Source organism: Oncorhynchus masou, chromosome 6 (assembly GCF_036934945.1).
Source record: "Oncorhynchus masou masou isolate Uvic2021 chromosome 6, UVic_Omas_1.1, whole genome shotgun sequence".
Taxonomy (NCBI): domain Eukaryota; kingdom Metazoa; phylum Chordata; class Actinopteri; order Salmoniformes; family Salmonidae; genus Oncorhynchus; species Oncorhynchus masou.
In genome coordinates, this window is record NC_088217.1 from 30,056,023 (window position 1) to 30,080,098 (window position 24,076).

The 24,076-nt window shown below is 40.9% G+C and overlaps 1 protein-coding gene and 1 long non-coding RNA gene across 2 annotated transcripts; one reads left to right on the forward strand and one right to left on the reverse strand.

Moving 5' to 3' along the window:
- Positions 1 to 23: 23 nt before the first annotated feature.
- si:dkey-28n18.9 (sorting nexin-6) lies at positions 24 to 18,814 on the forward strand. The gene is made up of 14 exons (XM_064968324.1): positions 24 to 227; positions 587 to 691; positions 1,080 to 1,187; positions 1,435 to 1,495; positions 1,818 to 1,945; positions 13,024 to 13,107; positions 13,325 to 13,399; positions 13,483 to 13,513; positions 13,636 to 13,723; positions 15,260 to 15,299; positions 15,440 to 15,526; positions 16,086 to 16,175; positions 16,488 to 16,553; positions 16,733 to 18,814. Exons 1-14 carry the CDS (start codon positions 222 to 224, stop codon positions 16,871 to 16,873), a joined length of 1,110 nt encoding a protein of 369 aa, XP_064824396.1. The 5' UTR covers positions 24 to 221; the 3' UTR covers positions 16,874 to 18,814.
- LOC135541873 (uncharacterized) lies at positions 2,177 to 14,779 on the reverse strand. Its single transcript, XR_010456003.1, has 4 exons — positions 14,360 to 14,779; positions 4,503 to 4,589; positions 4,154 to 4,254; positions 2,177 to 3,786 (listed from the first exon to the last, which is right to left on the reverse strand). It is a non-coding gene; the product is annotated as an uncharacterized LOC135541873 (long non-coding RNA).
- Positions 18,815 to 24,076: the final 5,262 nt, after the last annotated feature.

A 24,076-nucleotide genomic window follows, 5' to 3' on the forward strand; every position in this document is an offset into this window, starting at 1 on the left:
TGCACCAGCACTTTCTTTGGTTTGGCTGTTTTTTCCCCCCCTCTCGCTCCTGCACTTTGACCTAAAGGAAATCCTGTGCCTCTTCAGTAGTTAGTGTGTCTCTGTTTGTGCACCGCTGCCGTTAGGAGACAAAGGATCTGTGCTTTTATATTTGTATCAAATTTACAGTTTTACCACACTAAAGACGTTGGGGGAGTGACTGCACATACAGTAGTTAGAAAATGATGGTAAGTCTGATGTGTAGTATGTTGTAGTCTGATTAGACAGTTTATCTACGGTTCCTGGTCATCATGTGATAGACTGTCTGCCAGAGACACACCTTATGCATTTTACGTTTTAGCTGTGAAGATCATTTAAAACGCTAAAATTAATCATACTGCAAGTATTGGAATACTGATGTTTTTGTAAACCTGAAAGTGTACTTTTGTGAGGGTGTGGTATAATGGACATTTAACAGCGCATGTGTAGGATGATAAGCTACTTTAAGTTAAATGACATTCAATAGTTGTAGCAATAACCATGTCTCATGATGAATGCTTTCTGGTGTTGTTTGGAGTCTGACAGAAATGATTGTTGTTGATTTCAGGAGGAGGCTAGAGAGGGGTCACTTTGTGTGAGTGCCCAAACTATCCGGGTCACTGAGGCCGTGAGAGACGGGGATGCACTGACCTTCATAGTCATATCCCAGAAGGTAAGTAGTGTTCAGAGATAAATTAAATGGTCTTGCAGCGTAATGTTGCCACTATTTTGGAGAATGACTGATTGTCAGAATCCCAGTCATTGGGACCTTAAAGCTTTGAAGATAGCCATTAATTGAACTAATTCAGTAATAGTATAGTGCACAATTATGGTATATACTATACATTGGTCAGTTTCTTATTTCCTTTGTTTGATACAGTGACTAAAGTTAGTATTTTTTCCCAGTGCCTGTTATTGTGTCCACATGTACTATAGCATCAGGAGGTTTTCAATGGCGTGCATGAATACTGTACCAAATGCACTTGTTTCCTGTTTGACTGTTGTGACATGTTCTCTCTGTCTCTCTGTATCTCTGCCTGTCTGCCCCCCCCCCCCTCCAGTTGTCAGGCAGTGGGGAATACCATGTGGCTAGGACTCATGAGGACTTTCAGTGGTTGCAGCAGTGTCTGTTCTCTCAGGAGGTGGTGCCTGGGATACTGGGTGTCATTGTTAGTATTTCACCTCTTCCTACCTACACCTGACACATGATCGAATCCTGACACATGATCGATTTTTCAAAGTAGCCACCCTTTGCCTTGATGACAGCTTTGCACACTCTGCATTCTCTGATATACCACGGCTGTCAGCCAATTCAGGGCTTAAACCATTTCAAAATGTAGCTCAATGTAGGCTATACACCATTGCATTGGGAATTCAAGCCTCATAAAAAAATACCACTGTGACTTCTCTCTCTAGTTTCCTCCTCTACCAGCCAAGCCTCAGTTGAATGCACCAGCCAAAGTTCTGAAACAACTTGGTATGTATTGTCAACAAATATATCGCTTACAGCCCTGACCCAATGTACCTGACATCACACAGATATTTATCAATGCTTGCTAACAATGTGTTTTTTTAACAGATATTAAGTTATTTTGATAATTTGTTGCAAATAATTGTTTTATCATTAATATGTGAAAAACATTTTTTTTATATATATACATAACTTACATCCAATGAAACTCTACAGCGTTGTTATGTATTGGTCAGTTTCTTGTCTGATATTGTGTGAGTGGCCATACCAATGTTTTTATATTGGTTTGAAGTGAAAGATTTGGCTGTCTCACTGGTCTGTTGTGTAGGTTTCTTGGCCATGGGGGAGGACTGGCGAATGTACTGCATGGCACTGGAGACCTATCTCCAGCAGGTGGCAGCACACACCACGCTCAGCAAGAACAAATGCCTGGAGAACTTCCTCACAAGCTCAGAGGTGTGTTATTACCACAAAACCCTCTTTTCATTCTCCAGCTGTTTAATCCTACCATTTTCTCAATATCCTCTCCTGTTCAGTTTGAGTCAAATCATCTCCGTGTGTTTGACCTGTGTCTTTACCAATAATGACCTGTTTGGCTTCCAATTGGCCAGCTCCAGTTGTTTGTCTTGTACTTTGTAACATGATGCATTTAGTAACTATGGATAATTGAGTTTCCACACATTGTTTAAGAGACTGGCAAACAGTTTATTCACAAAGTTTATCAGTAAAGTTGATCAGCATAGGGCCCTTGCCCATTGGCTACATACAGTGAATTTGGAAAGTATTCAGACAGCCTTATTCTAAAATGGATGAAATATTTTTTTCCCCTCATCAATCTACATGCACTACTCCATAATGACAAAGCAAAAACAGGTTTTTAGAAATGTTTGCACATTTATTTAAAATAAAAAAACTGATATCACATGTCCATAAGTATTCAGACCCTTTACTCAGTACTTTGTTGAAGCACCTTTGGCAGCGATTACATCCTCGAGTCTTCTTGGGTATGACGCTACAAGCTTGGTACACCTGTATGTGGGAAGTTTCTTCCATTCTTCTCTGCAGATCCTCTAAAGCTCTGTCAGGTTGGATGGGGTGCGTTGCTGTACAGCTATTTTCAGGTCTCTCCAGAGATGTTTAATCAGGTTCAGGTCCGGGCTCTGGCTGGGCCACTCAAGGACATTCAGAGACTTGTCCCGAAGCCACCCCTGCGTTGTTTTGGCTGTGTGCTTAGGGTCGTTGTCCTGTTGGAAGGGGAACCTTCACCCCAGTCTGAGGTCCTGAGCACTCTGGAGCAGATTTTCATCAAGGATCACTCTGTACTTTATTCCGTTGATATATCCCTTGGTCCTGACTAGTCTCCCAGTCCTGCCACTGAAAAACATCCCCACAACATGATGCTGCCACCACCATGCTTCACCTTAGGGATGGTGCCAGGTTTCAATTTTGGTTTCATCTGACCAGAATATCTTGTTTCTCATGGTCTGAGATTCCTTTAGGTGCCATTTGGAAAACTTCAAGCGGGCTGTCATGTGCCTTTTACTGAAGAGTAGCGTTTGTATGGCCACTCAACAATAAAGGCATGATTGGTGGAGTGCTGCAGAGATGGTTGTCCTTCTGGAAGGTTCTCCCATCTCCACAGAGGAATTCTAATCTCTGTCAGAGTGACCATTGTGTTCTTAGTCACCTCTCTGACCAAGGCCCTTCTCCCCCAATTACTCAGTTTGGCCGGACAGCCAGCTCTAGGAAGTTTTGATGGTTCCAAACTTCTTCCATCTAAGAATGATGGAGGCCACTGTTTTCTTGGGGACCTTCAATGCTGCAGACATATTTTGGTATCCTTCCCCTTGCCTCGACACAATTGTCTGTAGCGCTCCAAGACAATTCCTTCGACCTCACGGCTTGGTTTTTGCTCTGACATGCACTGGCAACTGTGGGATCTTATATAGACAGGTGTGTGCCTTTCCAAATCATGTCCAATCAATTGAATTTACCACAGATCAACTCCAATCAAGTTGTAGAAACATAAGGACGTGTCAAAAACACATGATCTTACTCAGCCAAGATGTTGTAGTGACCTTGCTTTATCAGTGTGGATATCGACTCGAGCATGCTTCTGTGGCACAGTTGATTTCCACAGGGCCGCACTCCCTTCTACAGAGCCGCACTCCCTTCCTGTTTCATTACAATTTATTAAGAAGCTGTAGATAGATGGCCGTCTGATTTGGGTCTATAGGAGTGTGCCGAAGTAGACCATTGTAGGATCTGACTTTGACAAATGACAATGTTGTCTGTATCTAAACAAGGGCAAGAGAACAGACTTCAGAAACATTTCACACACTGCACTAAAGAGTAGCTTCAGTCAATGTCATTGTTAGACTGATTTTCACAATGATTGATTTCTCCATTACACCAAAGAGAAAGTAGTTAATTGGTTTTGACAAAAGGTTGAGGTTTTATTCACAGAGATTGTTGTCTGCGACACACTCTTATAAACATTTTTTTAGTCTGTTTTTATGTTGTCAATGTGGAGAAAGACGAATTGCTCAGGGTGCACCAGATATTTGTCGGAAAGATAAGTTCTCCTTTTTTATTTCAAAGAAGTTTACAGATCAAAAAATAATTGCACAACAGCAATATAAAAAAGGAACTAGGTCAACTTACAGCCATGTACAGCGCTTTGTGTGTCTCTGCCATGAAGGTTGAGCTTCTCCTGAAGTCCCCCTGAGTTCCTTCCCGGACATGAACATGTTCTGTCAGTGTAGCTGAGATGGCAGGGGAAGTTGCATGAGTGCTACAGCAAAGGATTACTTACTTACACTTATGCAGTAGAGACTAAGAGAGCAGGCTTGGTCATGTGATTTATTACAGATGTAATTTGATGGTTGAAACATCATTTGAGATTGTCAGACAGAGCAGTGAAAATGTAACTTTTGACAGATATACAGTATGAATATGTAAGGTTTTTGCTAGAATATCTAGCTCATATAGTATAATTTCAGTTTGTACTAACCTTGAGGTGAAGTTGTTACGACATTTGTAGTGGCGTGTCCTTTGGGTTGATCTGTTGAGTGTTTGGTGGTAGTGGGTTGATCTGTTCCTAACCAAGGAAGTTGTCATTAGTGTAGTTAGTTAAAATAGTTTTGAAATAGTTTAACATGGCAATGAGCCAAAAATAGTAATAATGTCTATTTCAGCCACACCCATTGCTGACAGGTAATGTTTCTGTTTCAACTCTGGATAAGAGCGTCTGCTAAATGACTTAAATGTAAATGTAAATGTCAACATGACATGACAATGCCTCTGTGCACAATGCGAGGCCCATAAATAAATAGTTTATCGAGATTGGTGTGGAAGAACTTGACTGGCCTGCACAGAGCCCTGATCAGCACGCTTCTCCCTACTTCCACTCTCAATGCAGCTGCAATGAATGAGTAACCAAGTGTATCGACAGCTCTGTATTTTTATTATTATCAGCAGCTCATCATGTCTATTTTAATATGGAGGAGTATTTCACTTTCTCTGGTCATAGGATCAACATGAATTTGTGCATGAGGCAGATACGGTGCGACTCGAGTTTCACCATCAGGTGGAAGACTGTCCCCTGTCTCTGGTCAGTCTCACAGGAGGAAAAGGAGAGAGCAAAGACCGTGAGAGGTGGACCCCTCTGCTTCTCTCTCTCTCCCTCCTCTGAGACTAATGCAGTGTTCAAAACAACTCAGAAATCTTAGACTTCAATGCGTTGAAGACAACTGGTAACTATGAAAAAAAGGGAGATCCGTCTGGGAAAAATAGTTTAACATTTATCCAACTCTGAATTCCAAGTCAGAAACTCTTTCTAGAGATCTGACTTTGACGATGACGTCATGGTTTGACCCCCCCCCCCCCCCCTAAAAAAGCAAACTATTTGTAAATTATTTGAATTTATGCCCAGCTGTGCCTCATAAATGCTACACCAACTGATCTATTTCGTTACTAAAGCTTGAGTTTTGCAATATATACTTGCACAAAAATATAAACTCAACATTTAAAGTGTTGGTTCCATGTTTCATGAGCTGAAATAAAATATCCCAAACATTTTCTATATGCACAAAAAGCTTATTTCTCTAAAATGTTGTTCACAAACTTGTTTACATCCCTGTTAGTGAGCATTTCTCCTTTGCCAAGATAATCCACCCACCCACCATATCAAGAGTTGATTAAAAGGCATGATCATTACACAGGTGCACCTTGTGCTTGGGACAATAAAAGGCCACTCTAAAATGTGCAGTTTTTTCACACAACACAATGCCACAAAAGTATCAAGTTTTTAAGGCATGCTAACTGTAGGAATGTCCATCAGATCTGTTTCCAGAGAATCTAATGATAATTTCTCGTTAAAACGTTGTTTTAGAGAATTTGGCAGTACATCCAACCGTGAAGTGTGCCCTTCACAGATTAATCCTGTTTTCAACTGTACCAGGCAGCCAGCGCGTATGGCATCGTATTGGTGAGCGGTTTGCTGATGTCAACGTTGTGAACAGAGTGTCCCTTTGTTGCGATAGGTATGGGCAGGCATAAGCTACAAACAACAATGGCACCTTGAATGCACAGAGATACCGTGACGAGATCCTGAGGCCCATTGTCGTGGCATTCATCCACCGCCATCACCTCATGTTTCAGAACGATAATGCACGGCCCCATGTCGCAAGAATCTGTACACAATTCTTGGAAGCTTAAAATGTCCCAGTTCTTCCGTGGCCTGCATATTCACTGGATCGACGTGTACGACACTGTGTTCCAGTTCCCACCAATATCCAGCAACTTCACACAGCCATTGAAGAGGAGTGGGACAACATTCCACAGGCCACAATCAACAGCGGGACCATCTCTGTGCGAAAGAGATGTCTCGCTGCATGAGGCAAATGGTGGTCATACCAGATACTGACTGTTTTTCTGACCCACGCCCTTTTTTTAAGGCATCTGTATTCCCAGTCATGTAAAATCCATAGATTAGAGACTAATGAATTTATATAAATTGCCTGATTTCCTTATGAACTCCCACAAAAGTCTTTGAAATTGTTGGGTTTTATATTTTTGTTCAGAGTAATATGGTCTGAGAAGAACAACATTGGCAGGCCAGGCATATAGACAATATGCTGTGATAATGTATTAGACCTACTGCTCAAACCTCTTTCCTACAGAACTGTTTTTATTAGGTTAACATCATTTTTTAAAAGTCATGTTAAAAAACAAATCTGAGCGGTAGATCTTGCCTTTCTTTTTGACTGCGAAAGTGACCTTGAATGAGAATAGGTTGGTGACCACTGATGTATAGAGACTTTTGTGATAACATCATGTATGTGTTGATTTGCCAAAATGATGAGATTATGATCATCAATGGCTTACCTTTAACAATGAGTCAGATATTTTGAAATTGAATGTCACTGATTCTACACATGTAATCTTCCTGATCCCATTAGTGAGGTTTGAGAGGAGTATTAAACATCTTCACCCTGTTTTTTCTGGGTTGATAGTCAGACAGAACCTCAATCTCTGACTTTAGACCATGTGAAGCTGGAAGATAAATTAGCAGCGTAAGCCCCTCAACTCTCGTTTTTGGTCGACCTTATGAGTGTACAATTACTGTTCACTTCGGGGCCTGAAACGCCCCATAATTCAATTCTCAATGATTGTACATCCGCTAAGGAAAGTTTTCCAAAACATAAAACCTCAACGTCAATATGGAGAAGTTAACATATGTAAGTAAAAAATCATGTAAATAAGTTAGTAGCACAATTTCTAATGCACATGGCGGCACAAACACGTCTCATTAAAGTAATGACATTTTTGTTTGGTTAGCTTTTGGAAATTGTAGAAATAAAACATTTTCCTTCTTCAGAAATTCCAGCTAACGCTAGTTAGCTAATTCATTTGCTAGCTATCATACAGTAGGCGTATATTAATAATTATATATTTAATGTAAGTAGACATGCAATCATAATTGACTGTAGTGCATATAAAGCACCCACAAGCTACCAGTGGCTGAAAACAATCATTGCGGGATGAAAGAGCAACGAATTTCTGGGCAAGGGCGGTCATTTAAAAATCATTCCTCCCTCGCCCTGCACTTCAGATGACGTCCACTTTAATTTGAGGGGAGAGGGTGTGTTTGTTAAGTGTTTGGAATACAGCCCAAGTCTCAAGGCTTAAAAATCCTTCTTTACCCTGGCTCCTCCCATTCATCTATTCTTATTGAAGTGAATTTAACAGGTTACATCAATAAGGGATCATAGCTTTCACCTGGATTTACCTGGTCACGGAAAGAGCAGGTGTTCCTAGTGTTTTATACACTCAGTGACTATATATAGTGCCTTCAGAATGTATTTTTATTTATTTAACTAGGCAAGTCAGTTAAGAAGAAATTAGTATTTACAATGACTGCCTAGGAACAGCGGGTTAACTGCGTTGTTCAGGGGCAGAACGACAGATTTTTACCTTGTCAGCTCGGGGATTCAATCTCGCAACCTTTCGGTTACTGGTCCAAAGCTCTAACCACTTGGCTACCTGCCACCCCTTCACTTATTCCATATTTTGTTGTGTTACAGCCTGAATTCAAAATAGATTACATCTATGTTTTCTCACCCATCTACACACAATACCCCATAATGAAAAGTGAAAATTGAAAATGTTTTTAGACATTTTGGTACATTTATTGAAAAGAAATACAGAAATATCTCATGTACATAAGTATTCACACCCCTTAGTCAATACATGATATAATCAACTTTGCCAGCAATTACAGCTGTGAGTCTTTCTGGGTAAGTCTCTAAGATTCAATTTGTACAATATTTGCACATTATTCTTTTAAAATTTGTCAAGTTCTGTCAAGTTGGTTGTTGATTTAACACTAGACAACCATTTTCAAGTCTTGCCATAGAGTTTCAAGAAAATTTAAATCAAAACTGTAACTAGGCAACTCAACGTTGTCTTGGTAAGCAACTCCAGTGTATATTTGGCCTTGTGTTTGAGGTTATTTTCCTGCTGAAAGGTGAATTTGTCTCCCAGTGTCTGTTGGAAAGCAGACTGAACTAGGGTTTCCTCTAGGATTTTGCCTGTGCTTAGCTCTACTGTGTTTATTTTTATCCCCCCCAAAAACTCCCTAGTACTTGCCGATAGCATGTACATCCATAACATGATGCAGCCACCATAATGCTTCAAAATATGAAGAGTGGTACTCAGTGATGTGTTGGTTTTGCCCCAAACATAACACTTTGCATACATGGATACTATAGTATTATTCCATCTGAAACTTGTTCACGGAGGATAACGCTGATACTATATATAATATATAGCATATATATATATGATCTCTGTGGTAACTTGTATCTGTATAGGGTGAACTCTAATTACTCTCAAAAATGTTTTATGGTCCTGTCAGGAATTCTGTCATATTTACATTGGTCTCATCCCCCACACTAGCCTCTAAATGCTGTGACACCCTGTGGAGATTGGGCCTTGGTGGTCAGGTTACACTAAACTTGGTATAGTTTGATTGATTGGTCAATGGTGGTTGGTCTTTGGTTGAAAGGTTACACCTTCAGATGTTATAAATGGAATGAAATGCCTTTGTTTTCTCTCTTATCCTGTATCCAGTATCCTAGGCTTCTAGGACTCTGGCCTACTAAGCTTCTCTTTGTCCATGCTTTGCCTGTAAATTAACTTTACAATCTATATGCCGAGAATATTCCTTTGTTAATGTCAGTATTGCCTCATAACTTAAGCTTTATGTATTGTATGTGAACCCATTCATTTTGCAAAGTTATTAAATAATACTTGCTTTGATATTCACTTCTCATGACCATTCATTGATCTTAGCCAGCTAAATGCAGAATATTTGATTGCACATGGTTCAACTGTAGTCTCTTGCATATTGCTAATTGTCTTTATGGTCTCAGATAAACATTTGAATAGGCTAATTACTTAGTCTTATCATATACACTGTAAATACACATGTCAAATATTACTGCCCACTACAGGAGCACTGACTGGCCTGTGTAGGCAGTGATCTCCTGCTGTGGGTTGTTAGTTCCTGACAGAGTACAGCTTGCAAATGCACAGTGTAAAAAATCTTTAGATTTTTCAAATTCAGGATTCTGCATGTACTGTGTCTGTAGGCAATCAAATATGCAACTAGTGCCTCATAACAGAATCCTTTGCAGTTGCACTGATGATCAAATGAAGTGTTAAGCTCTTACTTTTAACAGCTAAGCAAGGGCACTGTTTGTTACACAAACTGACAGTTAAATTAATGTCTTGGTAAATCTAGCAGATAAACGCAACAAGTACTTCATCTTGTGCTTGTGATTCTTCAGATGTACTGTTTTATTCTGCAATATATTCTACTTTGTATCTTTCAACAGCACATACAGTATAGTGTAGGTGGTGTATATTGTTTTTTGCGTACACCTTATCTGATTTATTTTGTAAGTTGTTTGTCTCCATTACATTAAATACCCCAGACGTGTAAAGATACTCTACCTGCAGTGATTTGAAGGAAAGAGCTGATCAGGCACTGAGGTCCACATGACTACTGTGTCCTGATGTTGAGAGATACAGTATGCTGTAAACCAATATAGACTGTTTGTTCAGTGTGTTTTAAGTGTTAAAAGAAACAGCATTTGACATACTCCTCCTCCCTGTGAGTGTTAACTGTGCTAATCTGATAATGGTATTTCAGTACTGTATGAGTAACAGTAGTCATAGAAATAGACTGGATTGTATGAGGACCATCAGCACCACCTGCCTCTCAGCCCACATCCTGTTCCAGGTCTCTCTAACAGGCCTTTCTCTTTCTTCTCTAAATAGTCACATTCCTCTTATTATAGTCAGCTCTTCTCAAAATGAAGTGTGTCAATGTAGGAGATGATTGTCTGACAATGGCATTATTTTGCATTGTAGTATCCATGTGCACCCACCACTGCTTGGCCAAATATGGCTCCAACATCATCATTAAGTTTGCTGATGACACAACAGTGTTTAGGCCTGATCACCGACAACGATGACATAGCCTATAGGGAGGTCAGAGACAACAACCTCTCCCTCAATGTGAGCAAGACAAAGAAGCTGATTGTGGACTACAGGAAAAGGCGGGCCGAGCAGGCCCCCATTAACATCGACGGGGCTGTAGTGGAGCGGGTCGAGAGTTTCAAGTTCCTTGGTATCCACATCACCAACAAACTATTATGGTCCAAACACAACAAAACAACAGTGAAGAGGGCACGACAACACCTTTTTCCCCTCAGGAGACTGAAAAGATTTGATATGGGTCCCCAGATCCTCACAAAGTTCTACAGCTGCACCATCGAGAGCATCCTGACCTGTTGAATCACTGCCTGGTATGGCAACTGCTCGGCATCTGACCGCAAGGCGCTACAGAGGATAGTACATAAAACCCAGTACATCACTGTGGCCAAGCTTCCTGCCATCCAGGACCTACAGTTGAATTTGGAAGTTTACAGACACCTTGGCCAAATACATTTAAACTCAGTTTTTCACAATTCCTGACATTTAATCCTAGTAAAAATTCCACGTCTTAGGTCAGTTAGGGTCACCACTTTATTTTAACAATGTGAAATGTCAGATTAATAGTAGAGAGAATGATTTATTTCAGCTTTTAATTCTTTCATCACATTCCCAGTGGGTCAGAAGTTCACATACACTCAATTAGTATTTGGTAGCATTGCCTTTAAATTGTTTAACTTGGGTCAAATGTTTCGAGTAGCCTTCCACAAGCTTCCCACAATAAGTTGGGTGAATTTTGGCCCATTCCTCCTGACAGAGCTGGTGCAACTGAGTCAGGTTTGTAGGCCTCCTTGCTCGCACACGCTTTTTCAGTTCTGCCCAAACATTTTCTATAGGGTTGAGGTCAGGGCTTTGTGATGGCCACCCCAATACCTTGGCTTTGTTGTCCTTAAGCCATTTTGCCACAACTTTGGAAGTATGCTTGGGGTCATTGTCCATTTGGAAGACCCATTTGCGACCAAGCTTTAACTTCCTGACTGATGTCTTGACATGTTGCTTCAATATATCCACATGATTTTCCTTCCTCATTGTGCCATCTACTTTGTGAAGTGCACCAGCCCCTCCTGCAGCAAAGTACCCCCACAACATGATGCTGCCACCCCCGTGCTTCACGGTTGAGATGGTGTTCTTCGGCTTGCAAGCCTCCCCTTTTCCCTCCAAACATAACGATGGTCATTATGGCCAAACAGTTCCAGTTTTTGTTTCATCAGACCAGAGGACATTTCTCCAAAAAGTACGATCTTTGTCCCCATGTGCAGTTGCAAACCGTAGTCTGGCGGTTTTGGAGCAGTGGCTTCTTCCTTGCAGAGCAGCCTTACAGGTTATGTCGATATAGGACTCATTTTACTGTGGATATAGATACTTTTGAATCTGTTTCTGCCAGCATCTTCACAAGGTCCTTTGCTGTTGTTCTGGGATTGATTTGCACTTTTCGCACCAAAGTACTTTCATCTCTAGGAGACAGAATGCATCTCCTTCCTGAGCGGTTTGACGGCTGTGTGGTCCTATGGTGTTTATACTTGCGTACTATTGTTTGTACAGATGAACGTGGTACCTTCAGACTTTTGGAAATTGCTCCCAGGGATGAACCGGACTTGTGGAGGTCTACAATCTTTTTCTGAGGTCTTGGCTGATTTTCTTTTGATTTTCCTATGATGTCAAGCACAGAGGTACTGAGTTTGAAAGTAGGCCTCGAAATACATTCACAGGTATACCTCAAATTATGTCAATTAGCCTATCAGAAGCTTCTAAAGCCATGACATAATTTTCGGGAATTTTCCAAGCTGTTTAATGGCAAATCTTAACCGATTTGCCAAAACTGTAGTTTGTTAATTAACAAGAAATTTGTGGAGTGGTTGAAAAAATAGTTTTAATGACTTTACATACGTAAATGTATGTAAACTTCCGACTTCAACTGTATATACTAGGTGGTGTCAGATGAAAGCCCAAAAAATTGTCAGACTCCAGTCACCCAAATCATAGACTGTTCTCTCTGCTACCTCATGGCAAGCGGTACCGGAGCTTCATCAAATTGCCACCTGGACTATTTATATTGACCCCCCCCCCCCCCCCCATTTGTTTTTACACTGCTGCTACTCGCTGTTTATTATCTATGCATAGTCACTTCACCCCTACCTACATGTACAAATTACCTCGACTAACCTGTACCCCCGCACATTGACTCTTTACCGGTACCCCCTGTATATTGTCTCGTTATTGTTATTTTATTGTGTAACTTTTTATAATTTTTTCTTGAGTTTATTTGGTAAATATTTTCTTCAGTCTCTCTTGAACTGCACTGTTGGTTAAGGGCTTGTAAGTAAGAATTTCACAGTAAGGTCTACACCTGTTGTATTCGGTGCATGTGACAAATAAAGTTTGATTCAATGTAATGAAGTGAGTTACTCGTACCCTTAATCTGTCCCTTTCGTGTGGGTGTGTGTGTGGGTGGGTGTGTGGGTGTGCTCCAGCCCCCAGGTCGTCAGAGGGTGAGGAAGGGTATCTTCAATCGCCTGAGCCAGGCCATGGAAGGGATGAGGAAGGAGGGCCACAAGGTAACTCAGTATAATATATTGGACAATCTAAACCTAACCCTGCACCTTCCACATGTCACTCTAAGGACAAACCAGATCTAACCCCATCACATCCATATACATTGACCAGACAATACTGTGTGTTCAGCACAACATCCACAATAGCTGAAAGTGTTGAGAAGATTTGTGTGTTGTCAGATTGTCCAAAGTGAATCAGTACATTCCTTTCTGTCTCCAGGATGTGGATGACTTTTTTCAGACTGAGCGTGATAACAACTTAACCCTCACTGGGTGCTCCAAATCAGCAACAGAGGTTTGTGCTCTGTACCCTCCTCTCTCTCTTTCTTGGCCTGTTTTGGTTGTCTGCAGCCCCTCTTATATCTTCTCTTTTTCCAGAGGTTCATTGATGTGGTGCTGACAGAACAAAGTAAGACATTTTGAGTCAGAGTGAGGTTGCGATCGAGTGTGTTGTGTTGTGGCTACACAAAGTTTTAGATGTTATATGTGTTTATGGTTTCTGCTGCTGTTGCTAACCATGTGTTTCCCCAGAACTAGCAGTGGCTTGTGGACACTTCTCAACCGCTCTGCATCTCTGTGTGGAGCAGGAAGAAGACTCTGCTGTCCTGGCCTTCTCAAAGTGAGTGAACCACACCATAGATGTCATATCTACATTTACATAGAATAAACCGGGTTTTGACCCTAACTGCTGTGGGGTTGCCAGAATTAAACAATAGGATAAAGTTTATACACACACATACAGTGGGGCAAAAAAGTATTTAGTCAGCCACCAATTGTGCAAGTTCTCCCACTTAAAAAGATGAGGCCTGTAATTTTCATCATAGGTACACTTCAACTATGACAGACAAAATGAGATTGAAAAAAAAAAAGATTTTTAATGAATTTATTTGCAAATTATGGTGGAAAATAAGTATTTGGTCACATACAAACAAGAAAGATTTCTGGTTCTCACAGACCTGTAACTTCTTTAACCTCTTGGAACTACTGCTCCCAGATCCGGGAGAATTGTCATCAACTGACACTAATTAGCATAACGCAACGGACAAAAAATATTACTAGAAAATATTCATATTCATGAAATCACAAGTGAAATGTATTGAAACACAGTTTAGCCTTTTGTTAATCACCCTGTCATCTCAGATTTTGAAATTATGCTTTTGTGTAAGTTTATCGATAGCCTAGCATAGCATTATGCCTAGCTAGCAGCGGGCAGCTTGGTCACAAATCAGAAAAGCAATCAAATTAAATTGTTTACCTTTGATGAGCTTCAGATGTTTTCACACACGAGACTCCCAGTTAGATCGTAAATGTTCCTTTTTTCCATAGAGAGTATTTTTGTAGCCGAAATAGCTCTGTTTGTTCTTCACGTTTGGCTGAGAAATCGACTGGAAATTGCAGTCACGACAACGCAGAAAAATATTCCAAATTAGATCCATAATATCGACAGAAACATGGCAAACGTTTTTTATAATCAATCCTCAAGGTGTTTTTAAAATATCTGTTCGATAATACAGTATATCAACCGGGTCAGTTGGCTTCTTAGTAGGAGCGAGAGAAACAATTGCCGCATTTGTCTATTAGGCACATATCACTCTGAGAGCCACCAGCTGACCACTGACGCAATGTTGTCACTCACGCTAATTTTTCAAAATAAAAGCCTGAAACTATGTCTAGACACATTAGGGAAGCCATAGAAAAAGGAATCTGGTTGATATCCCTTTCACTGCTCAAAAGGGACGCATAGGAACGCGGAGGTTTCTAAATAAGAGTCACTTCCTGATTGGATTTTTCTCAGGCTTTCACCTGCAGTATCAGTTCTGTTATACTCACAGACAATATTTTTACAGTTTTGGAAACTTTAGAGTGTTTTCTATCCGAAGCTGTCAATTCTTACTGGTTGGTAGGTGATCAAATACTTATGTCATGCAATAAAATGCTAATTAATTACTTAAAAATCATACAATGTGATTTTCTGGATTTTTGATTCCGTCTCCCACAGTTGAAGTGTACCTATGATAAAAAATTACAGACCTCTACATGCTTTGTAAGTAGGAAACACTGCCGATTTTGCAGGTTATCAAATACTTGTTCTCCCCACTGTATATGGGGGGCTGTTTTTAAAGGGACTCACCTATTCCCCTATTTCATCTTGCAGGATATGTGTCAAGCTGTCTGAGGTCATAGATTCAATCAAGGTAAAAATGGCATCCTCACCCTGTGGAAATATACATTTGACCAAACATAAAAAATTCTAAGGAAAAAAGACTGGGAGGTTATTTCACTTGATTTACCACACATGCATTACTATTATGTTTGTCTCTTTCTCTGTGGGCAGAGAAACTTTGAGAGTGTTGCTGAGAACAACTTGAGCACTCTGGGGCTGGGGCTGGATCTGGAATCTCGTTGCCAAGAGGCAGAGAAGGTCAGACATCATCTTTCTTTACTAGGGCCAGGAGTTTTTCCTGTCTACATGACCTGACTGGGAAAAACTCCTTGCCTTAGTGTTACCTGCTCAGTTATTGGTGAACAAGAACATTGTTCGGTATTAGTGTTGTAACCGTTAGTGCTCACAGTTTGTATTAGGTCATGGTGGAAAAACCTCAACCCATTCAGCTGTCATAGACATAAAAAATTGCACAGGAAACTCTTAACACATATTGTTGATATTAAAAGTCTCCCGAGTGGTGCAGCTGTCTAAGGCCCTGCATCTCTGTGCTAGAGGCGTCACTACAGACACCCTAATTCAAATCCAGGCTGTATCACAACCGGCCATTATTGGGAGTCCTATAGATTAGCCCAGTGTCGTCCGGTTTTGGCTGGTGTAGGCCGTCATTGTAAATAAGAATTTGTTCTTAACTGCCTTGTCTAGTTGTTAAATAAAGGTTAAATTAAAAATGTATAAATACAACAAAGTTGTTATTAAATATTATCTTTATGGATAAATAAGGTTTATCTTTGAGCCATTTGAGTGTGTTTTGTAGGAGATGCTGTACAGGAGGACCTGTAAGCTTGTGGAGCTAGAAACAGCCAGCAGGAATGCAGAGCGAGCCAAGCCTGTAAAGAAAGCTGCTGTAAGTGTTTTTGTTCACACAGACGGGGACACATCAGGCACTGCTTGTTCCTCATAGGTCAAGCAGGTGTCAGTAGTGCTCTCTCATCTAGAGCCAACTGCTTATATGGTTTGAGACTGTCATTCCTGCATAAAGATGTCTCAGTAAAAAATATAGTTGAATTGGTACTAGTGAACTGCAATACAATTAAACAGTTTTTTTACAATTTTTCCAATGTTCACTTATCAGGACTTGACTGTATATTGACTAATATTTCTGACACTGTGTTATGTTCTGCGCTGCGTGAGTGATGTATTTTCCTTTCTGATTCAGATGGACGAATTGAAGGTGGCAGCTGAGAAGGAGTTTGATCATGTATCTGGAGTGGCTAAACAGGAGGTACATACAGCCCAATGGACTGCTGTCTTTCACCTCCAATGTTCACTTCATTCTGACTCTCACCTCTCCTATCAGCTGCTCTTATACAACAGACTGTTGCTTTTTGTCTGCTGAGTTTTGACTGAAATATATGTTCTGTTCAATTTATTCTAAAGTTCAGTGGTGTGTGTGTGTTCCAGATAGCAAGGTTCCACAATACTCATGTGGAGTTGTTACGCCAGGCTCTGATTCTGTGGTGTGAGAAGCAGCTTGAAACAGCCAGGGACACCTCCTTCCGCTACAGCCAGCACTTGCAGGCCTTCAAAGGGCTGGGGGAGTGACCACCACTGGCCAGACACCCCTCTGACCCACCTGAACACAGTTTGACTGTCTGAGCACCTCACACTAAATATGTACATGCATTGTCTATGTATGCGTCAAGCCCTGCTTCCATTAAACTTGTAAATGTAGGGAAATCAACATAATCCTTATAGCAATAATAACCCAATAGCTTTGTCTCTCTCTCACACAGTCACATACTGTGCCCTCTGTCCAAACCCCCTCTCCCTCTCCTTAGCAGAGAGGGAGTTGGATTGTCTCTGTCAGTGTTGTGCAATGGTGCAGACATTGAGGAGAGGAGAGAGTTCTGTGCAGATCTCTAGCCATCGACACATCAGTAGTAAGGATCACACATTATAAAGTATGATGAACTGATTGCCCAACTCTCTGGCTGCCTGTGTGTGTTTCTCACTCCAGGGTCATTAATCAGTGTGTTAGACTCCTCCCAAGGACACTCCCACTCTCTCTGTATTCGGACTCTGGGACTGTTCCCTCTGCTCTTCCCTCTGTTTGGTTTATATGCTGATTCAACGACTGTTCTTTCTTCTGGTGCTTCCTCAACTAACTGTGGCTGGGCCCTAAGACGATCCTTCTATTACTGAATGTGAGTGTTCTCTAGGCTGTCCAATTCAAAAAGACCACTAACCCTACCCCTTGACACATGTTTGGATGTGATATGTATAAGCAATATGGTAATAGTTATGGTAGGCTGGTATTGCATAAACTTCTTCAACCTCCCAAATCTCCATAAGTGGTTGGGGGTCAATTCTGGGATTGGTCGATCCTATAACTGATCTTTGTGCTGTTCTCTCCACTATGGCTGATCCCTGACTCTTCACTCTATGCTATGCCCTGTGTTGACTGTTGGCCATATCTATGAGGATGCTGCTGTGTCTTTGAGCTTGTTTGTCTTGGTCTGTAATCTCTGAGTCGTGGGGAGGAGTAAATCCCATCCCAGTAATCAGGGAGAAAGGAGGAGAACAGGATGTGGTAATCTGACAGTGAAGGAGTGTTTGGAGACAGCAGAGATGGTCTTGACATCATACTGTATTCACCCTGTTCTGGAGTCAAGATAACCCAGCCGTAAAGCCCACTGTTGCTCTCAACTGCATTGCAATTCACCTATCCCATTTCAAATACCTGTATATCCATTTTACTTGCTTGCAAATCTGCATGCTCTGATTTGGTGCATGCATTCAAGATAGTCCCAATCAGACATGCTATTGCATTTATCAGGAGTTGGCTGTATGTTCTAACTATGCATGCATTCTATTGGCATGTTTCCTCACTCTCCCTCTTCCTGTTTACTGGTGTTGCGGTTCCTGTTTACTGCATGTGATTAACTATCAAGGCAATTACATGCAATCCCCTGTTAGACACTGGCATATGTTTCCCTCCGTAATCTATACAGAGGTCACTGCATCATTGTGCTCGGCATGTGGAATCAATTCAATCAGTCTGGAATATATTCTGTGCCTGATGCTGTGAGCACAATTTAATACAGAGCTCTGTTCATTTTGTAAATCTTACCAATAATAAAATTATGCTCAGAAAATCATAATGTTAGAATTCTGAGGTATTTAATAAACCAATGCATTTAACAATTGATTTGACATCAGAATTTTGATTTCAGTTACAACAGTTTTGTGTGTGTTTTTTGTGTGATGCTTTTTAAGTGCTCTTATCCCCATGGCTTTGGTGCCAGTACCAAATCAATTTAATCAATAGCTTAACAGGTTTTATAAGAGACTGTAGTGCTCTAGTAGCTTAGTGTTAGCACACATTGGCTGTCATTCATTTGTTTTTTATATGTAAGTACTTTATCATTCCTGCACTAAACATATAACATGATTCAAACACCTCTGAATGTCGTCGAAGATGCATAACACTGCTGAATACAACAATTCTGATTCTAATGAAATGCACAATAAAGATTTGTGAAGGTATAAGGGTTTTTATTGGCTGTTGATGACTCACTGATTTTTACCTCTGATGTTCTGAAGGCTTAAATCAATATGAGGAATATACTCTGTGTGGATACAAACCACAGATCCTGAAGTATATGGATAAAGATGCATATGCTTCAAGAATACAGATGAGGGAATCCTAATGGTTGTGAGAAGATCAAACTTACTGTTCCTTGGGTGCATCATGATTTGATCATCTGTTCCAGGACCACATTATGCCAGCTGAATAATACAACAGGGAGCTATATTTCCAAATGGTTTCATACATTATGCTCTAATTAGTGCACATGACTCGTATGCACACACACAGTGATGAGACGGTTTCTGATACCTGGGAGCATGTGTGCCTGTGTGCTCTTCTCAACAAAAACATGCACTTAAGGCTCATTCAGTAAAGTGGCTCATTACTGGTGGGAAGACAGCAGCACTCAGTGCCCATTCAGCCATGTGGCCCTCTAATGGCCTGTTTGTCAGCTGCTCATGAAATCAATGGCCTGTCAGAACAAAGTCTATGGGTCTAGCAACAGTCCTAATGACTCAGGCCCAACAGGGCTCAACCAGGTCTAGGACAGAGCAGCAGGACCAGTCCTAACTGGGCTAAACAAGACCTGGGATAGTGCAAATAGCAGTCCAAAACATGAACAAGTCAAGATCTCAAATGCATACTCCTGGCGCCCATTCTTCTCTATCCTCGTCTCCTTCTCAAAACCAATTGGAGGAGAAGGTCAGAGGGGAGGAACCTCTGGCTTTCTCATCTAATGTGTTTTTAGAAGGAGACGAAGGCGAGAGGGTGGAGGATGGACTTTTGCCCAAATGAGAAAAGTCGTAAGACAGTGAACTAAGTACACTGAACTACTGCCAATTATAGGAGGGGCTTAATTTGACCCAGGACAACTCTGACCTGGGACTCTCAGGTGTTGAGGCTGTCTTGTTGCACACAACTCAAATAGCCTAGCTTCCATATAGCTGAAACATGGTCTCCCTCAAATGAGCTCCTTCATTAGATGGGATGGGGAAAGACCACCACAGATGAGCAGGTAGACACTGCAGCAGCACCACTATAATCAAAGCGTTTACATAGAGGATGTTTTATGTGTGCCTAATTCATTCACACTGTTAAGTCATACATCTACACAGCGGGATTTATGAGGTCCTCCTTCTCGCTATCTTCTCTGATACTCAGAACACTGTTGGCGCATTGGGGCTATAAATGAACACGTATTAACTTTTTCCTGTTTTAATAAGGAGCTTTTTAACGGGGTTTAAGACCAAGGGCACATAAATATGTATGAGCATATTCCCAGGTGCTGATTGTGGATTGGTTAGACTGTGCTGTATGTTGGGCATCTGCAGCCTGTATTTTGGTTTACAGTAAATCCCTCATCTATGTCCTGAATCTTCAACATTTACTGTGTTATGACTATAGTTTAAGATATTTAGGCCATTTCACACTGCAAGAAGTCACAATCAATCAATCTAATTTTTTGGGCCCTTTACATCACAAGTTGTCACAAACAGTAATCCAGCCTAAACCCAAAGTACAAGCAAAGCAGTAGCGAGAGTGCAATGGCCAGGAAGAACTCCTTAGATAGAAGAAACCTAGAGAGGAACATGACAGAGTCAACAGCCTCTGTTCTTAGAACCAGGCTTAAAACAGTTGCTAATTCACTAGTAGGCAACTGCTCAAATTACAAGGAAAATGACAGCATGTTTGCTACTTCTCTTACAAGGTTTCATTCTGAGTTGTGGTTGTACTCTTCTCCAATGTGATTATACAGTATGCCTGTGGTGATAACACTGGGACAGAGTTTGCTGGGTAAGGGTTTGCCCATTATTTGTGTAACTCTTTTATTTCCACCCTGTGCAGGTTCTCTGTGGTCTCACTGCTCACGGCTCTAAGACCTTCAGAGCATCGGAGGGCCGATGAAAGTCAAACGTTAACCTGAGAGATTCTTCATTTTTCAACATTCCAACGTAATGCTCAAAGCCTCAGATATTCCAGGCAAAGCTTGAACATCTTAAAAAAACAGAAATCAAAAGAGTAAAAATAAAGCCTGTAAGACGCAGTATGATGTGAAATCTCAGTCATGAAACATCTGTGGCCTTGTTGTACTCTGTGAAGTTTGACTGCCGCTCAAAAGTTGTCAGCCCAAGGTTGTTTTGACCTCATTAAAGTCTAATCGCTGCAGTACACAAATTATGATTCATTGGTTTGTGTGCGTGCTGTGTGTGTGAGTCCTAAGGATGTGTGGAAAAGGTCATACTGTTGAGATTAAAAATACACGAGGGAGTTTCCCCCTCTCTCTCCCCTGGTGATCTTCATGCTAACAATCTCCCTCCCCCAGCACTGTACCAATAAAATGATATAATTGTCATGACAATGAGATGGCAATAAACCTAATCTTAAAAAATATAATATGCTAGTATTGATAGATAGATCTTTATCTCAGCTCTGCTTCACAGCTACACAGTGGGCACTGGGCAGTGTCTCTAACCGTCTCAGTGGGTCTCTCTTTATACCTTGATGCAGAACATGTCTTTTTCTCTCCTTGCAGTATTCACATTGCCTGGAAAAGATTTGATAATTTGGTCAATTTCTCTGTTCACTGTTGAATGGACCAATACATTTGAATACTTCTGTATTCCCCTGTGACAGTGCTTGCCATATCATGTCATACATCACTCAAGTCACCACTCAGGTCTCAGATGACAAGTTGAGGTGATAACATCACTGTCACTCCTAATTACTGATGTACACCAAAGGTTTTATGACTTTATGAATGTAGCTGCTCATTTGACTGAACAGATCAGCATAGGAACATTTGTCCACTGTTCTGAAATGTACAGTACAATTGTTTTTTTAATGTCATTTCAATTTACACATGTTGAGGAATTTGCTTCCATTTTGAATAACAGTTCAATCATAGGCTAAGGGTTTGTGGTGTAGGACTAACTCTCAACAGCTGTCACTTCAGCACAGAGGACATAATAAATTAGACCCAAATCAGCCACCATAATGTCCTGGCAGACACTGAAAACAAGGGCTCCTGGGAGCTATTACATTGAGTGATTTGATCAAATTATATTTGGTGCAACTAATTTTTTTTTAAATGTGGAGAGAAAGAACAATATACATAGTCACAAACAGACACATGCACAAAAATAAGGGTATGATCAGTTATTTTCCCCTTTTTCCATTGTGGTCCTTTCCTTCGTCTGAACAGGGAAGTGGGGCACACAACGAACACACCCCTGGGCTCCTCGAGGTCACCACATGTGGAGATTGAAAATTACATATACTGTATGTGTCATCAACAGCATATCAAGGAAAACATCTGTCACATTCAGACATCTGATGGACCCGCATACTACGGTGCATTCGGAAAGTTTTCAGACCCCTTGACTTTTTCCACATTTTGTTACGTTACAGCTTTATTCTAAAATGGATTAAATTGTTTTCTTCGTTCATCAATACCCCATAATGACAAAGCAAAACAGGTTTAGAAATGTTTGCTAATTTACTAAAAATGAAAAACAGGAACATGGAGACTAGTCAGGATCGAGGGAAAGATGAACGGAGCAAAGAGAGATCCTTGATGAAAACCTGCTCCAGAGCTCTCAGGTTCTCAGACCGGGGCGAAGGTTCACCTTACAACAGGACAACGACCCTAAGCACACAGCCAAGACAACGCAGGAGTGGCTTCGGGACAAATCTCTGAATGTCCTTGAGTGGCGCAGCAAGAGCCCGGATTTGAACCTGATTGAACATCTCTGGAGAGACCTGAAAATAGCTGTGCAGCAACGCACCCCATCCAACCTGACAGAGCTTTAGAGGATCTGCAGAGAAGAATGGAAGAAACTTCCCACATACAGGTGTACCAAGCTTGTAGCGTCATACCCAAGAAGACTCGAGGATGTAATCGCTGCCAAAGGTGCTTCAACAAAGCACTGAGTAAAGGGTCTGAATACTTATATAAATGTGATGTTTCAGGTTATTTAAAATGTTTAATTTGCAACGTTTTCTAAAAACCTGTTTATGCTTTGTCATTATGGGGTATTGTGTGTAGATTGATGAGGGAAAAAACTATTTAATCCATTTAATAAGGCTGTAACGTAACAAAATGTGGAAAAGGTCAGTGTCAGAGTGTCAAACCACAACCTTAAATTTGGTTCTTCAAACAGAATACATTAACATAAGTTTCCATTTGAGTTTCCATTTCTCAACACCACATAAATATACACCGGTGTACCGGCAGAAGACAGTGACAGCTCATCTTCTTCATAACAACAATGATTCACCCTCTCATCACTACCTACCTTCCCCTTGTCTTGTTTCTCTTCAGTCATGGCCTCTAACTCCAGTGGGACCTGTAAGGGTCCTGCTTACCTTGTCGTTCCTGGTCTCCAGGGCTGCTGTTGCCGTGTGAAGTCCTTAGTGACCCAGTCATGTGTCCTTTAAAGGGGGCGATCTGAGAGAGGAGAGATAAGCAACTCTGCATCTGTCTGTGTGAATAAACAAATAAACATTGAGCCCAGAGGATGAAATGAAACAGATACCTTTGAGGCTGGAGAACAAAGGATAATAGTTTTCTTAGGGTTTGTGGTTTGTCCTTCTGGAAAGAGCATGATCTGCAGTAGATTTGATTCCATTTGATTTGTCACACAATAATACCTCTAGCACACAGTGTCTTAAAGAAATTATTTTCAAGGTGGACAGCAGGGACAAAATAATATGTTGGTAAGAAACATTTCAAAGTGAGTAAAAGCATATATGATCTGCAGGTGGAATGGACCTCTCCACAGAGAATGCATCTTTGCTGAGAACGAAGTATACTTTTTGTTTTCATCTCTTTCTAATCACTCTCTATACAGAGATATCGCTCAAATATACACCACACAGTTTTGTTGAGCTGAGGTTTAATCCTGTTTAAGATTGAGAGGTGACCCATTAATGAAAGTTTTGACTGGTACTGTATGTCAGACCAACTAAAAAAGACAAAAACTCCCCCAAAATTTGGAACCAGACAAAACAATAATAGACAGAGACTTAAAACCAAACAAAGTTAAAGTAACAAACACCAGATGGAAACTGCAACTCTGACACCTCAAGACAGACAGACAGAACACAACAGCACCAGATAGTATGACTTTGAGACACAAGCCTTGTCCACGTGAGCTGCAGATGTTTCCCTTGTCACCCCTGGAGTTATTGTTCTTGGTCTCCTCTGACTTTGTCTT

Bases quoted from the DNA above. Each gene is read 5' to 3' on its own strand.
- si:dkey-28n18.9 (XM_064968324.1), top strand. The intron at 13,514-13,635 runs GTAAGACATTTT...GTGTTTCCCCAG, and splicing joins TGTGGTGCTGACAGAACAAA to AACTAGCAGTGGCTTGTGGA. The intron at 16,554-16,732 runs GTACATACAGCC...TGTGTGTTCCAG, and splicing joins CTGGAGTGGCTAAACAGGAG to ATAGCAAGGTTCCACAATAC.